This window comes from Pocillopora verrucosa, chromosome 8 (assembly GCF_036669915.1).
Source record: "Pocillopora verrucosa isolate sample1 chromosome 8, ASM3666991v2, whole genome shotgun sequence".
Lineage (NCBI taxonomy): Eukaryota > Metazoa > Cnidaria > Anthozoa > Scleractinia > Pocilloporidae > Pocillopora > Pocillopora verrucosa.
This window is the reverse complement of record NC_089319.1, coordinates 14,813,996-14,829,284: the sequence shown is the minus strand read 5'-3', so window position 1 is coordinate 14,829,284 and position 15,289 is coordinate 14,813,996. Positions and strand designations below refer to the sequence as shown.

General features: G+C 35.6%; 1 protein-coding gene across 3 annotated transcripts in view; it reads left to right on the top strand.

Annotated features, from left to right (window-relative positions):
* LOC131786215 (BAI1-associated protein 3) overlaps positions 1-15,289 on the top strand; it is a 36,232-nt gene that overhangs the window by 2,188 nt on the left and 18,755 nt on the right. Inside the window, exons 2-12 of one of the 3 annotated variants that reach the window (XM_059103229.2) lie at positions 586-841; positions 3,392-3,476; positions 4,395-4,499; positions 5,315-5,422; positions 7,165-7,224; positions 7,505-7,532; positions 8,221-8,259; positions 8,498-8,687; positions 11,724-11,768; positions 13,943-14,020; positions 14,652-14,742. In XM_059103229.2, coding sequence (XP_058959212.1) covers positions 714-841; positions 3,392-3,476; positions 4,395-4,499; positions 5,315-5,422; positions 7,165-7,224; positions 7,505-7,532; positions 8,221-8,259; positions 8,498-8,687; positions 11,724-11,768; positions 13,943-14,020; positions 14,652-14,742 — 957 coding nt within the window. In that variant the 5' untranslated portion in view covers positions 586-713. Of the gene's footprint in view, positions 1-585; positions 842-940; positions 1,333-3,391; positions 3,477-4,394; positions 4,500-5,314; positions 5,423-7,164; positions 7,225-7,504; positions 7,533-8,220; positions 8,260-8,497; positions 8,688-11,723; positions 11,769-13,942; positions 14,021-14,651; positions 14,743-15,289 lie in introns of those variants that run through there. The other 2 variants (XM_059103230.2, XM_059103228.2) reach the window with 2 other exon arrangements.

Genomic DNA, 15,289 nt, shown 5'->3' with positions numbered 1-15,289 from the left:
GGCCGCCCATACATTTAGTCTATTTGAGGCCGTTCTCTGCTGCCGGGCATTTAGCCACAGCCAAACTGAAGAAAGGATACCGGATAAATTGATTGAAAAACAACAAAAAAAATCAAAACTTCTACAAATTAAAAAATTCAATTCGAAAATTCTGAAAGTACAATATATATACAATTAAACCACTATTATTAGAACATAGTCAGCTTGGGTTTCTGCTTTGGCTCAATTGACACCACTGTCTAAAGGCGAGTCAATCTTTCATCACGTGTAGCATAATAAATAAGTATGCGTGAAGCATAATAAATGAGAGTCCTTACAAGACTCTATAGGGTTGCGAACTTTATCGCTGTTAACCCTTTCACTCCCAATATCTAATTAGTAATTCTCCTTACTATCTGCCCTACAATTCTTATGATGTTAGTTCAGAGAATTTGGTATTGGATCAACTAATAATCCCATAATTGATATTCTTCTCTATTCTCATCACCTACCTGCTTGATATTGTATTGATATTGTAAGGAGAAATTCTGTCTTGGTCACTTGTGGGAGTGAAAGGGTTAAACATGCATGTCTTTGATTTGGCAGGGTGAGTATGTTCTTGAGACAAAGTCTGCTGGACGATTAGCACGAGATCTTTCTGCTACTTTCTGGGTTTTACGTAAGAAACAAGGAGATTTTATTGAAAAAAGTCGTTGTGACCAAGCTTTATTTACATGGCTGCACGATTGAAACTCGGTCGATGGAAGCGTGAACGGTGGAAAAAGGAGTCAAATGTGTCAAACAGCACACCTTCCACGCGCTCTGAAGGAAGTGGAACCATCCATGAAATCAGTGGCGTGAGGTCAGTATCTTTCAGCTGTCTGAATCGTACCTCTCTATCCGATATGTGTAACCCTGTGACATCAAGTGTGCATTCTTTCTGACCTCAGTGTGCGTGTTAGTGAAGTGTTTAATTATCTTTGAATCAGAAACTCTGAGAAAACACAGCTGTTTATTCGTCATTCACGCTATTCAAAACCTACAAGGTTAAAAGATCAAGTCTCGCAAAATAAGAGCTTGTTTGCAATGCAAATTTGTAGTCTAAGTAATTAGCGGAGTGTGAGCCTGCCTCAATTAACAACTGAGTATTCTAAACAAAAGAAAAATGTTTAGAAATTAGCGTCTTTGAAGGAATCTTTTGCAGAGCAGGGAAGCAAAAATGTCATCAGAAGACACTAATGATAGCGAAGAACAACGAAAGCGTCTGCGAAAATCAAGAAAACTTGGTCTTTGTCAAAAATTGTCTATTCCGGATCGTGCATCGTACTTAGAGGGGCAAACACCATTTCAGCGGTAAGACCTACAACTTGAGGAGAAGAAATTGTCTATAGGAATAGAAATTGACTGTAGTCATTAAAGAAATTTCGTGATGTGAGTAAAAAATAATCGATCAGATCAATTGCCGTTGTATGTTTTTAAATTTTAATTCTTGGTACCCTATTTCGTCGGCGGCACTTACACTGTTGATCCACAAGCTTCATCTCACCGTAGGATATTGAAATTTAAACCATGTTTGACAGTGTTTCATTCTGTCGAGTCAATAACCACAATTGTAATCATTCTTTTTCCTGCTTGAAATTTCGTTTTGGCTCATTTAATTGGGCCACTTTCGTGTGATTACACTACCCAAGTTGAATACATTGTTACATACGATACGTAAACAATATTTCACTCATGTTGTGTTTAACATTTGTTATGTGAAACATAATTGAGAGAGAAGAATGTAATATGGTTATTACTTTCCTAAAATTGATTTCAACTAACGTTTTTATTTTTTTACCTTGAAAGATCAGGTGACAGCTTGCCTTTAACTGACTTCTTTTCATTGCTTCACTTGATATTTTTTGGATACAATTAACATTTATCATGCATTGTTAATTTACCTTTACAGTTTTTGTTACATAATCAGCAAAATATCTCATTCCTAATTGGTCAAATGTGTCAAAGAGTGCAGTAAGGGATTTCTCTACTACACCTCTTTAAAATTGAAGCTGTTAATGATAAAGATGATTGCTTAACTCTGAATTGTTCTGCAAAACATGGTGGGTTTGTCACTAGAATTCCATTAAATTACCAATTTAAAGAAAATAGAATTATTCTCCAAGGATTTGAAATTCCTCCAAGTAATGTGCATCTAAGACATAAAGAGAAGCCTTAGAAAAAGTTTTGTTTGAAATATGATAAAAAGTTTGCATATTTGCATTTGTTTGATTTTGCAAGGGAGAATGACACCATACAGTCCATGAATTAAATTGTGGATGGGGAATGTGGGTTCTGGGCTTTAAACCCAAATAAAATATCTCGTGTCTCAATCTTCATGTTTTTAGGAATTGGCATCTCTGCAGTGTTTGTATAGGTAATAAGATGATTTTTAGTGCAATTTGGTGTTAATAATCAGGAGTAAATTTTTCAAAGACCACCAAAATATCACAGAAAGTCATAAGAGAAGTAGTTTTGAATGATATGTCATTTGTGATTTGCACTCATATTACAACTTTTCACTTGTGTTAAATTAAAATTGCACTTGTTTTCAGCCAATCAAAAGCATGTTCATGTTCATTGCTAGCATAGATCTGATTACTTTCAACCAGTTTCAAGTTACCTGACTGTTAGCTGTAGGTTTACCAAACCAACATTATTCATAATGCATACAATTATTACATAAACTACTTGCAAACTAATTTTCAAACCATATTCCCATGCATAGAAATTAACTTGCTGTTCACTATCTGACTTTAATTATAGGTATAGAGTCATAATGCAAGTTTGATAAAATAATAAGGGGAAATTAAATATTTTTAATATTATTGAGTGGGTTTTCTAAGAAAAGCTGTGCAAAATATGACATGCAATTAAAGACTGCCACAATCTCTGATAATCTGCAGAAAAAGTAAAGTTGTCATCACTGTTACCTAATAATTGCATTTTCTTAAACCTGTTACATCTTGACATCAGTATGCATATTCTTAATACTGTTCATTATAATAGTGTCAAGGACAATTTTTTTAACAGTTCAGAGCTTCTTGTTGTGTTGTTGTGATAATGTTTGGACAAATTAGATGCTAATCAATTTACAGGATTAATAGTTAGTTAGCAGAAAGTTAAGGTTAAAAATGACTCAAGTAGTGTGATCCTAAAATTTGGATTTGTCGAAACCTGTATGAAGGCATTCACTATCTGCCTTCTCCTGGTTTTGGTCTGCAACCTTTCAAAGGTTTTGCAAAGCTGTACAGTATACCTCTGTTTGGTTTAGATATTTTACAGGAATTTATTCTCAGACCCTATTTGCTGTAAAACTGTAAAACCTAAGAATATTATTCCTTTTGTCTCTGTAATTGTTGATTGCACACAGGGCTAAAAACTTTGATGACAGCTATTTTGAAAAACTCAATTCACTGAACTGGAATGAAAAACAGGCTGAAAACCAAAATATTAAGGTAGGGAGAGAACTATGGTACATGCTGTGTGAATGAATTATTTTTTTGGAATGAGATGTTTAAATATATTTGCCAATGTTGTGTCAAAGCATGGTAAAAGTCTAATGATTTTGGTAATTTTAGTAAAAATATTTGATACTATGTACATGCGTACATATGCAGCCATGACAAACCTTTAGCCTATCTCACTGAAGAACCAATTCCCAACAGCAACCATCATCTACCTTTCTGTAGTTTTCAAAGACAAACATGATGATTAACTGTTGGCTGATAATTCTTGTCAAGTGTTTGAAATTGATTTTTAGTAATTCTTCGATGAGATGCTACGTGTGAAACAGTTTTGAGATTGGTTTGCAACATACTTGGTTATGAGTTAAAGATACTGGTATGCTTTCCGTTGATCATATTCAAGCATTAAATTTAAGAAGCAATACCAGTTAGATATGAAAGATGTACATGTATGTGCAATTTGTGATCTCCTCTTATAGAGACTCTGTAAATTGTAGATTGTGATAGTGAGACTTCTATAAAATTAATAAACCACAAGTTTTTGTCAGCTAGTTAATGACAGAGCAGATGTTTGAGGGAACCAGTTATCTACTAGTGGAAGAATTAATTAATTGAAATGTACTGATGGTAGCAGGCTGTAGCAAACCAGCAACAGCTGACTAACATGCTCTTTATTGCAACTGCCTTATGAAGAATTTAAGTTGAATCAAGACTTTTGTCAATGGTGACTCAATCTACACCATGAGAAAAACAATGAAGTATTCATTAATCAGTATGGTATTTTAACTGCTCTTGTATTTGATCATCACCATAGGTAGATTATATTATTTTAGTCACTACTCTAAACTTCTTTGAATCAATCCAACTTATAGTGCTAATTAAAAGGTGGCTTTTCATTGTGGTTTGTAGGACACAGTCGCTGATGACAACCTTAATCAATCAGAGGAAGATGAACAAAGTGAGGCAGAGGTGTTATCATCTATTGAAGCTGAACCAACTTTAAATGATAAACAGGTGGAGTTAATTATGTAATACACCAAGATTGATATTTTAATTCTGTGAGTTGTATCAAAATAATGTAGGTCAAAGCAATTTCAAAATTTTTATAAATAACCTGAGTTGGTTTTTTTTTCAAATTAAGAAATGGGTCTTCAGTCAAATTCTCTTGAACCACATATACAAACATTTATTGGACAAGATTAAAGACAATCAATCAATCAATCAATCAATGAAAATGTTGCTTAGACATGTAGCAGCTATAGGAGAATACACATGTAGCAGTTACATGTAGGAGAATGTGATTGATCATTCAGGCATTCAGTTTTTGTATGACTGATTAAAGAAGAATAAAAAAAAGTAACAAGGTCAACAAGGGCATAAAATTAATCAAATTATACGTAAAAAAAGGCAGGAATTAACATGAATAATCTTCACTGATGTTCAGCAATTATACAGGCACTTGTTCATTACAAATGTTCAGACTGAAATTTTCAACACTGGTAAGAGGTCTTGTTGCCAGCTATTTTTAAAGAGGGCTATACATCACATACTCTGGATAAGCTAATATATAATAAGTAGTGTATTCCATTTTACTGGCCTTGATGTTACAAAAATAAATGGAATGAAACACTCAAGAAATGGGGGCACGTATGCTTTTTAAAGACACACTGCACCATATTTTATCCTTCAAAACAAATCAAAGTTCTACATGATTCTAAACAGGATGTAGTAGTTTAGTTGTAGTACCTGTACATGTGATAATTTTATGGGTGTTTGGTAACTTAAATTTATCAACTTGACAAGATGTGCATCGTTTGTTCTTCCAATAGCGAGCTGCATTGTACTGTGAACTATTGTATACTGTCATACACCAGCTCGGAGCACGTGGCAAGACATCCTCTCTCACCCCTGGAGATTTATTTGTGTATGCTCAGGAGGTAAAAGAAGACAATATGTTTTATTATTAATAACTGCTTGGGTGATCATAGGCAATTATTGGATGACTTTGAGTATGAAAGAATTATCCTGAATTGTAATCATGAATTATCAATGCAGATGTCTAGAGGTAGATAACACAGACACAAGGTTTGATTATTCATGATATCATGCAAAAATCTAATTCAATAATTGTTTTATACATTTTCTAAACAATATGTAAAAAGGGACACTTCTCTCTGAGTCTGCAAAAGTTTGAGGACACTGAATAGACTTGGTGAGGCTTGGAGACCAGGCAGACTTTAAACTTGACATGATTATTTAATATTTGCTGTGGACATTGGGTTATTATGTCAACTTTGGGCATTATTGTATATTTACTGTATGCTCTTGACCAATCAGAGTTTTAATTGTAGGTCTAAGAGATTATCATGCTCTGATTGGTTGAAGCTCACATTATACCATGCTAAAATTGCCTCACATGAAGAGATAATAGAAGGGGCACTGAACTTCAAAATGGCTGCAAGCAATTGCCCCAGCCAAGCAGAATTTTTCACTGAATGATTGCCCCAGCCAAGCTTAATTCTTTATTGAACAATTCTTTGTTTGATCAACGAATGTTATAGAATTTAGCAAAGGGTTGTGGCAAAAATGTCGAGACCCCCCTGGAAGCTAAGACCCCAAAAAAGAAAGACCAAAAATGTAGACCCAAAAACAAAGGTTCTTGCTGGAAATCCAGCTGTGGTTTTAATCTTTCTAATGGTAATAGAGCATGCACTCAAACATCAGTTTTACATGTATTCCTTTAATAGGCTATGTTGTATACTTAATTACCAAGCCTTTGATTTGGAGTGAGGTTGAAAGTGACCTTGTTGTGATAGAAGCTAGTACCTAGTTAGCATAATAACAAAACAATTTACATTTGAAAAGCAGCAAAATTGTATCATAACAAGGTCACCCTTAGCCTCACTCCAGCTAAAAGGCTTGGCAACCAAACACACAACTAGATGGACTATTCTACTCATTTTTTCACATTGAACTAAGTGCCAGCGAGAATTGTATGAGAACTGATGGATTCTTGTCTCCTTATTTAGTCATAAAAGGTCTTCATCTTTGGATGCGGTGCTATAATGGGACTTTTCCCCGCTGAAACAATGTCAAACATTGACTGGAGAAAAAGAAATTGAAGCCAGGATGGCTTTCATTTGAAAGAAATGTCTCAGTAAAAACTGTTCAAAAGAAAGATCACAAAATTTTTATTGCTGAGCCCTGTTTATTTATTTGGAATTCAACAAACTTAAACGCAATTTATTCCAGCAGAAACTTTTTCCATACAAGCCTCAAAAGACCTCAAAAATAGTTCTCTAGATAAATCCTGAAAATTTAACATCGGTGTCAGTGACAACATACAAACACTGTTGTGAACAGATCATGCATAACACATCATGAATTGATTCAGAAGTGCTTTAAATGAACTAAGAATTCAAACAAGGCAAATAGCAATGTTTTGCTAGCCCCAACCTTTATATCTGGCAAGTTTTGGACGAATCAGGAGAGCTAGAGAGCATGCTCTTTTCAAAGTTGGCATGTTATTTTGAAAATAAGTTGTCTTTGCTTCTGGGTCTTTGTTTTGATTTGAAAACTTCCTTCTATATGCCATTCATTCACAAAAGTGGACTGTTTACCTTTAAACTCGTCCATATGAATTTTAAATGATGTATTTAAATTATTTTTTTCACATCAGGCCCTAAAAATATCTGAAGAGACACATCGAATGCTTTATGCCAAGACAAAAGAAAGAGAAGTAAGTTGGAGGAAATTCGTGTTCTGTTAATAGTATTTTAATAAATTAATGAGGATACAAGTCAGGTTCACAATCAGTCAGCATTAACCTCGATGCAAGTAGATATCAAGAGGCAAAACCTATAAAACCCAGCTAATAACAGGTCTTAGTCTTTGAAGGTAGGAAACTTGTTTGTCGCCAAATTGAAACAACAACGTAAGGTAGCTTAAAATTTGTGAAAAATTTTCATTATTTCTTTTTAAATCCACTTGTACTTAACTTTCATTTTAATATCTTTTAGCCTCCAACGTGTATCATAAAAGTTGAAGGTAACATTTACAATCAATATTTGATTTCTATGGCTCCTTTCTATGTGTTCCCTCACCTGCAATATTCGGTCACAACCATTACACTTTTCAGTCAGAATGAGTTTGAAGAAAAGGTGTGCAGTCAGTAACAACAATTATTGACTAAATTAAAAAGGAACTAAACTGGTTTTTCTCTGGTAGAAATTGATGACCTCGGTCTCTGGTTGATGATAAATTAGCCCTATGTTAGTTAAGATCTCATTAGTATACTGGGAATAATAAGGGTCATAATAATGTGAATGTATTTTCAATATACCACAAGTTTTTTGCAGCTGATATGATCAATAGTTAACCATTTACACCCTATCGTCAGTATGCATATTCTCCACACTGTTCTTTATACATTTCCTAAGGTACTGACAAGGAGAATTTGTTTGCCAATCAAAAGTTTCCTTCTCTGGAGACCATTTACTTTTTTCTCATGACCTTAATGTGCGATTCAGGAGTGATACTGTAGGGAGAAATTAGATGTTACTCACTCTTAGGGTTTAAAGGGTTAAGGGTCATTATTTCAATTCAGAAATTTCCCTTTGTCTTATGTCTGCAACAAATTGATTATGCTTCTCCCATTAACTTAAATTGAAAATACTTTTACACTTATGACCATTTCAGTTACTCAGATACCTTTCAATGTTTTTATTTGATTTAGTTGTTGAGGCCAGACATCTGGAGGCAAAAGATGCAGATGGTATGAAACTTTAAAAATTAATTCAAGTACTGCGCTGATTTTTTTTTCTGTTGCTCCGGAGCTATTTACATTACTGGAAAGGCACTAAATTTACAGTTGATATAAATAAATGCATAAAAAACATAAAATGCTATTCAAATTTTCTTAATGTTCCAAACTGGAGACATTTTTAGAGCATTTTTTAATATTTTTTTTCAAACTAAAACATGAAAATTTATTGAATTTAATTTTTCTTCAGGTTTGAGTGATCCCTACTGCATGTTAGGGTTAATAACAGATGAAAAGGAAGAGGAGAAAATAAAGAATATCAGAGCACATCGTAGGAAGTCTAAGAGCACAATCCGAGAGGTTCTTGATGGCGAGTCTATGCATATGACAACTGTGAAAGAAAACACTCTAAATCCAGTATGGAATGAAACATTCATGATGTGAGTAGCAAGTGCCATCTACAACTTCATGGAAGCTTTTAAAGTTATTTTTTTTAATAAAAAATAACTCTATGTTAGCGTATAGAATGGTATGTTGCTCGCACCAATCAGAACGCCGCGTTAGGGTATGTATCTCGCACCAATCAGATCACTGCATTAAGGTATGTATCTCGCACCAATCGGAATGCCGTATTTGGATATCTTGCACTAATCACAGCGTTTGGGTATTATGTTCTAGTAAATGATGTAATGGATCAGGGGGCTGTGCACAAAGAATGACATTAACCAGAAATTTTGGGCTCATTTGTTGAGTGTAATGGTTTGTAACCTTCTAGAGAGCCTTGTCGATTAAGGTCGAGATTTATCGGGATATGGAAGGTTTGCATTTACATTTTTAAGCCAAAAATTTTTTTCGCTCCTTTATGCAAAACGCTCACGCCAAACAACTACTATTCCATTACGTACCATAAACAACGTCCAAGTCCAATCAGGACATACCCAATCATTGCACTTCATGAAGATTAGGCAATTTTTCACTTGCTTGAATTGTATTTCACCAATCAAATTCCATTTTGTCACATTAGACTTCGCTCTATCACGTGTCATTTTCTTGTAAACAACCTGCATTTTATCGCCATCTGAACCCTCTGAAAAAATCCACTCGGAACTAAATGCTAGTGATATTGAATTTTCCACGCAATTCTCCCGCGTTTGACTTTTCTATGAATTAAAGTGGCTTTAAGCTACCTTTGACTTAACCCAATTACGTGTTCATTCCTTGTAAAACTAGACCCTGTGAGCAGGGTAACTGGGATACCTGGATGGTACTGGATCCTTGGAATCAATTGTAGTGATACTACGGGTGTCGTACTAGTATACTGAAATAGTGAGCTCAAGTCTGGCCAAGGGCATACACCTACTTCAAAACATAGGCATGCTATGCATGCAAGAGTTATTTTTTGTAGGGTGGGAGGATTACTTGAAACATTGTAAGTGGTCTACATTCTTATAAAAGGAAAGAAGAGTATTAACGCGGAAAAGAACGAAAATGTCGAATTACCTCACACACAGGTATTTTGTGGTAGATTATGTGTGTTGTGCGAATAAATGTAACCAAAAATAAACTGTATTGATACCACGGATACCTGTTAGTACAAAATGCAGACAGCAGACTGCAGACCGGATACAAAATATAGACTGCAGACTTCAGAGTGGATACAAAATGCAGACTGAGAATCTGAAGAGTTTCTACGTCTGGTATATAATAACATGCCATCTTACAGCTTACTGAGCTAAGACATTGGCATTGCCAACTAAGACATTGCCATACTTGGCATACAAGGCATACAAGGCTTTCATGGCTTTCAAGCGTTCGCGACTCAATCCGTTCCAAAATTACCGCTCAATAACATCTTTTAGTGTGGATTGGCCGCGAACAATACGACTTGTGTATGCGTCTGTAAGCATTTTGAGCGTTTGCGCCATAATGCTCTAGGTGACCGTAATCCAAACGCGTTCAAATACAAAACGACCGACAAAAGAGTTTTATAAGCAAAAATCTCGTGGTTCGTCATGTGACCCGGCCCTGTCCGTGCATGACAACGTCAATCATCATCAAGATAACATGCGTGATCAGCATGTGAACACCTCATTGGATCACAGTTAGTTGTCATGGTGTTGAGGGCCCAATGACCTCTGGGTACTATTTCGCAATTTTTCCATTTTGTGGCGGAGGAAAAGAAAAAGACGACAAAAAAACAAAGGCATTTTATGACTGGGCTACCATAGGTATCCATAGGTATCCCAGTAACAACCTGCATTTTATCACGTATTTCATACACAGAGGGCAAAGTCCAAATAGGCAACAACCAATCAAGGAACCTTATTTGAAATATTATCCTTTTCTCTTGTTCAATGTATCTTCACTTATTCGAGATCGCCGAATTCATCTTTGGTTAAGGTCTATTAGAGGTACAACAGACTTTCAGTTATCTCTTCGTAGTAAAATCACGCGGAATTATATTTTTGAGGTAACTAGCAGTAGACGAATAATTTTGATTTTCTCTGTTGGAAGAACGGCAGTAAGAGTAATCTCTTTCACAACCGTTTTTTGGTCTAGTCACGCAACAAGCGCTCTCTCTCAAACGAGATATAGAGGGCGTTGTGTGACGAGACCTAACAAAGGCTGCAAAGGAGACAACAGTAAGCGTGGCACCGATGCATTTCATTTTTACTCAGAAAGATTTAGACAGTAGAGACAATAGATCACATAATGTCTGTGTGAGTTCAGATAAACTATGGTTTTTTTCTGTCTTTCTGCGATATTTCCGTTTTTGAAAGTTATGCTCTTTTCTCATTTAATACACAAACTGTTCCATCTCAACCCACCCAGCCAAAAAAATAATTCTTGCATGCTACGCATGCCAATGTCATATATGAGGGGATCACTCAAAATTCACCTTGAAGCATGGAATCATTATAAAGCTGAACTGAATGGCTGAACTCAGTAACAATTAAAGTATGAAATTTTCCTATTAAAAAAAATAGCATGATCATTTAGAACACAATAAGTACCTGTACCTGTTTGCATTTCCCCAAATTTCTTCCCTTTCCAACTGTTGGCTTCACAAATCACATTCATGGAATTTTAACAACAACAAAAATTGAAATTACATTTTACAAATTAAGGTAAATTTTGTGAAGTGGTGACCTGCAGGCAAAGCATCTTTAAATTTCAACTTCCTTCTGTTGATGTTTTATTTCCTCTTTGAGCACCAAATTGTGCAAAGAAAGGGCTTCTCATAACCTAACTGTTACAGTTATTTAATGTTACGGCCAGTTACATTGGATATAACAATGGTGGCAAGCAATAGAATCACTTTCCTTGATGTCAGACTTCGTGCGATAAATTAATTTGCCAGACACTGACAAATCACAATATTTTGTATTGGGTAAGTATATTTTCTGGATCTCCGATTGTAAAAAACTTCACAGTAATACAATGCCCTATTTGCAGTTTTGTCTTGGCTTTTGCAGGAAGGTTACCAACTCACAAGAAGAGAAATTGCATCTTGACATCTGGTGAGTACACAATGTAAATATTGCTCGGACTCCCATTTATCCTACTGCTACTCTAACTAAAGTATATAACCCACCTACGCTGGGGAAGTTATTAAAAAATACATTTTTGGTTATACCAATGAAACTTCTGTAGTCTGGACATTTAATGTATGGTAAAACATTTAACAAGGTTATGTGGAAGAAAATTTTTCCTCTCTTTGACATTTCCTTTGGTACTTGTAGCTTTTTTTCTCTGTAGTACTAAAAGATACGCTGTGACTAAATACCCGGCAGTCGGGCACGGTCTCAAATAGACTTAACGGGGGCAGTCACAAATTTTCAAGAATTTCCGCCGAAAGTTTCTTTCAAACGTCTCAGGAATACCTAATGTTTGTTTAGAAATATCAAGCGATTCCAAAAATTAACATGGAATCACTTGACATTCATTAAAAAAACATCTGATAATCTTTAGAAGTTTGAAAGAAGCTTTCGGTGGAAATTCTTTGCAAATTTCCGACTGCTAGGCATTTAGTCGATTTGAGACCGTGCCCGGCTACCTGGTATTTAGTCAAACACTACAGCTGCAGTACTGTGCAAAAGTAATCCAAAAATTCGTCGCTAAATATCGCGCTTTGTTCTCTGATATATCGCCGATATATCGGTGATATATCATGCATTTTATCGATTCTTCAAATCTTTCTGGTGATAGGTCGCTACATATCGCGTCAGCGAGTTTTTTGTTGGCGACAAACGCAAGTCTTTCTTATCTCTTTCAAGCTAAATTTGCTAACTCACTTTTTTTATTGTGTTATAAACAATTTGCTTCTGTGGTCTCATTGCTTCAGTATCATTTACGATAGCGTAGTCAAAAGATAATCGTACTAAAAGCAGCAAATGTTTTTTTTTTGTTTCAAAACATTAAGTGTTGAAGTTTTACAGCATTAGGGAACGAAGCAGACCACAAGGGAAATATTTAGATTGAAAATTTAAATAAATGACGATAGGTTTAATACAAATAATTTTACTGAAGCATTGATCACTGCCTCTAATGGTTAAATAACAAGCACATCAACGTTAAATAACAAGCACATCAAAGGCCATGTGTTAGCTATGCTTTAAGCTTCCTGCTTGAAGTCCTTCATATACACGTTGCAGACTAATAATAGATATTTAAAGGGCGAGCCCATAGTTGCACCACGGGTCTGTGAATAGAACTTTCCTTGGGGGAGGAAATACGTATATGTTTATTTGGGCAGCAGTAAAAAGTGTGACAGTCACTCCATCTTCAGTTGAGAAAAGAGGTTCTTCCTGCTAGCGTCTCATTGTTGGTCATTCAGTGTATAGTGCTTTATCTTGGAACGTTATTAAAACGTGAGTAGATACGAAAATTCTCAAAGGGAAAACAAAGTAGGCAATAGAATTTCACGCTCAGTTAAATTGCAAGCTTACGTACGGTAATAAAAATCAAACACAGCGAACACTCATATAGTATACAAAGTTCAGTGTTCAAAAACAAAACAGAACAAAACAGAAATGATGACCAAAATATAACCAAACTGGCATAACTGTTAAAATTCATACTAATCATGACGGTGTCGGAGATCATGATCATGATCATGCTGAAGTCCATCGCGGCTCGCTTATCTTGGCGATCTCCGGTCATCGCAGTAAAGCAAGCCTCAGAAACTACATCGGCTGCCCTTCGAGTGAAAAAATAAGAGCTTGCTCTGATATCCTTTCCGATGCGTTGTGGAAAGTCACTTCAGTCAATGCAGCCGAGTTTTGAGGCGCTGTCATTCCGAGCGATATTCATGTTCCGGTGAATTCGGCTGTCGTTCATTCAAAAAACACTCGCCTTGAACAGTTTGTTTTCTACCTTGTCATGTGAAAAACTCGCGTGTTTTTATGAGCCATAATTCGGCTGAAGTTCCCGACTACGTCTCGTGTCTCTCCCTACACTTCTTTCGTGCTCTAGCCGCTTCCTGCGTGCTTTATAGCAGAACAGAGCACAGTCAAGGCTTCTCTATTTGTTAAAAAAAGTCTTTGCATGCAAGTGTTTTTTGGTCTGATATGGATCACGGGGGTCTCGAGGTCTTAGCCACCAAGAACCATTTGGGATGCAAATCTCACATTAGGAGTCTTTGGTTTTAAAAAACCGTATTGCACTCATCGAATTATGTCACTCTCGATTTCAGGGACTGTGATGACAAGGCATTACTTAAGGAAGAAGACCGAAAACTTTCAAAAATAAGAGGGATCTCTGGAATGGGAAGGTGAAATATGAACACTAGAGTCTTTTTCTTACCCTCTGTTCAACTTTCTTTCAGAAATCTAAGTTTAAATTTTACTTGTGGGTTGAAACAATCAAATCTAACAGTTTTGCAGTCAAAGATGCTAGTAATAGCTTGGCCATTTGGCGATTTCCCATTTATTTCTCATTGAACGTAGTGCACTCTGCCACATGTTAATGTGGCTACACACGCTAAACTGATTAACAAATTCTTGAATAAGTGTGGACACCTGCTCTTCAGACTTAGGGAAAGATTTAAAAAATTGAACGATTGTAAAAAGGTTTTTTTTCTGGGCATTTTCTAATTTCTTCAGGAGATATTTAATTGTTGAAGGAAATGTTTCTTAGAAAGTGTGAATATGGGTACTGCAACATCTCTCTTTACCTCAGTGATTTTTTTCTTTACAATGCATACTGGTTACATTTTCAGACACTAGAAACAGAAAATGTAACTAAGAATTGTGTAGAAAGAGTCTTATATTGTTTACCAGCAGGCTGTGTGTAGTGAGTCTTAAGGTTAGCGAGTCAATTGCACGTCCTAAATTTCTTCATATACTCTTGGGAATTGCGACATTATGTGACACTTTACAGTTATTCATCTCATCTGTTGATAGGTTTTTCAAAGATGTCATGCAGTCAGCTCGAAAATCAGGAGAGGATGGCAATACTGATGATTTCCTCGGATACATTGAAATACCAATTAAGGTACAAATCAGTCCAATCCAAACTATTTTCTTTATTACTATTTTAACAATATTTATGTATAATTAGACAGCGGATAAGGAATAGAGAGCTGCAAGAAAGAAAAACAGAGAGAACATCGCGGCAGTGGTAACTGATAGAAAAAGAGGAATACATCCCCCTGCAGTCTATTCCTAATTACATATAATAAGTTGAATTACACAAACTTTGACGCTGTGATTGGTTCTCACTTATGATCTGTCAGAGGAAAGATACATAGATGACCTCACTAATAACAAAAGTTTGCTTCTATAGCTATAAATATAGGAAAATGATATGTTAACTGCAGATTGAGAAATAAATATAAGACCGATCTTCGCAGTAATGAACAACAATTAAGCAGTAGTTTAAATAAGGCCTCAAAAGAATTCAGGCCTGCACGGGATTTGAACTCATGAACTCTGCAATACCGGTGCAGTGCTTTACTAACTGAACTAACAAGCCAAGTAGAAGCTGGTCGTTATGTTGCTTCGTAATATATACAAATAAAGCAATATACATTACCTGCTCT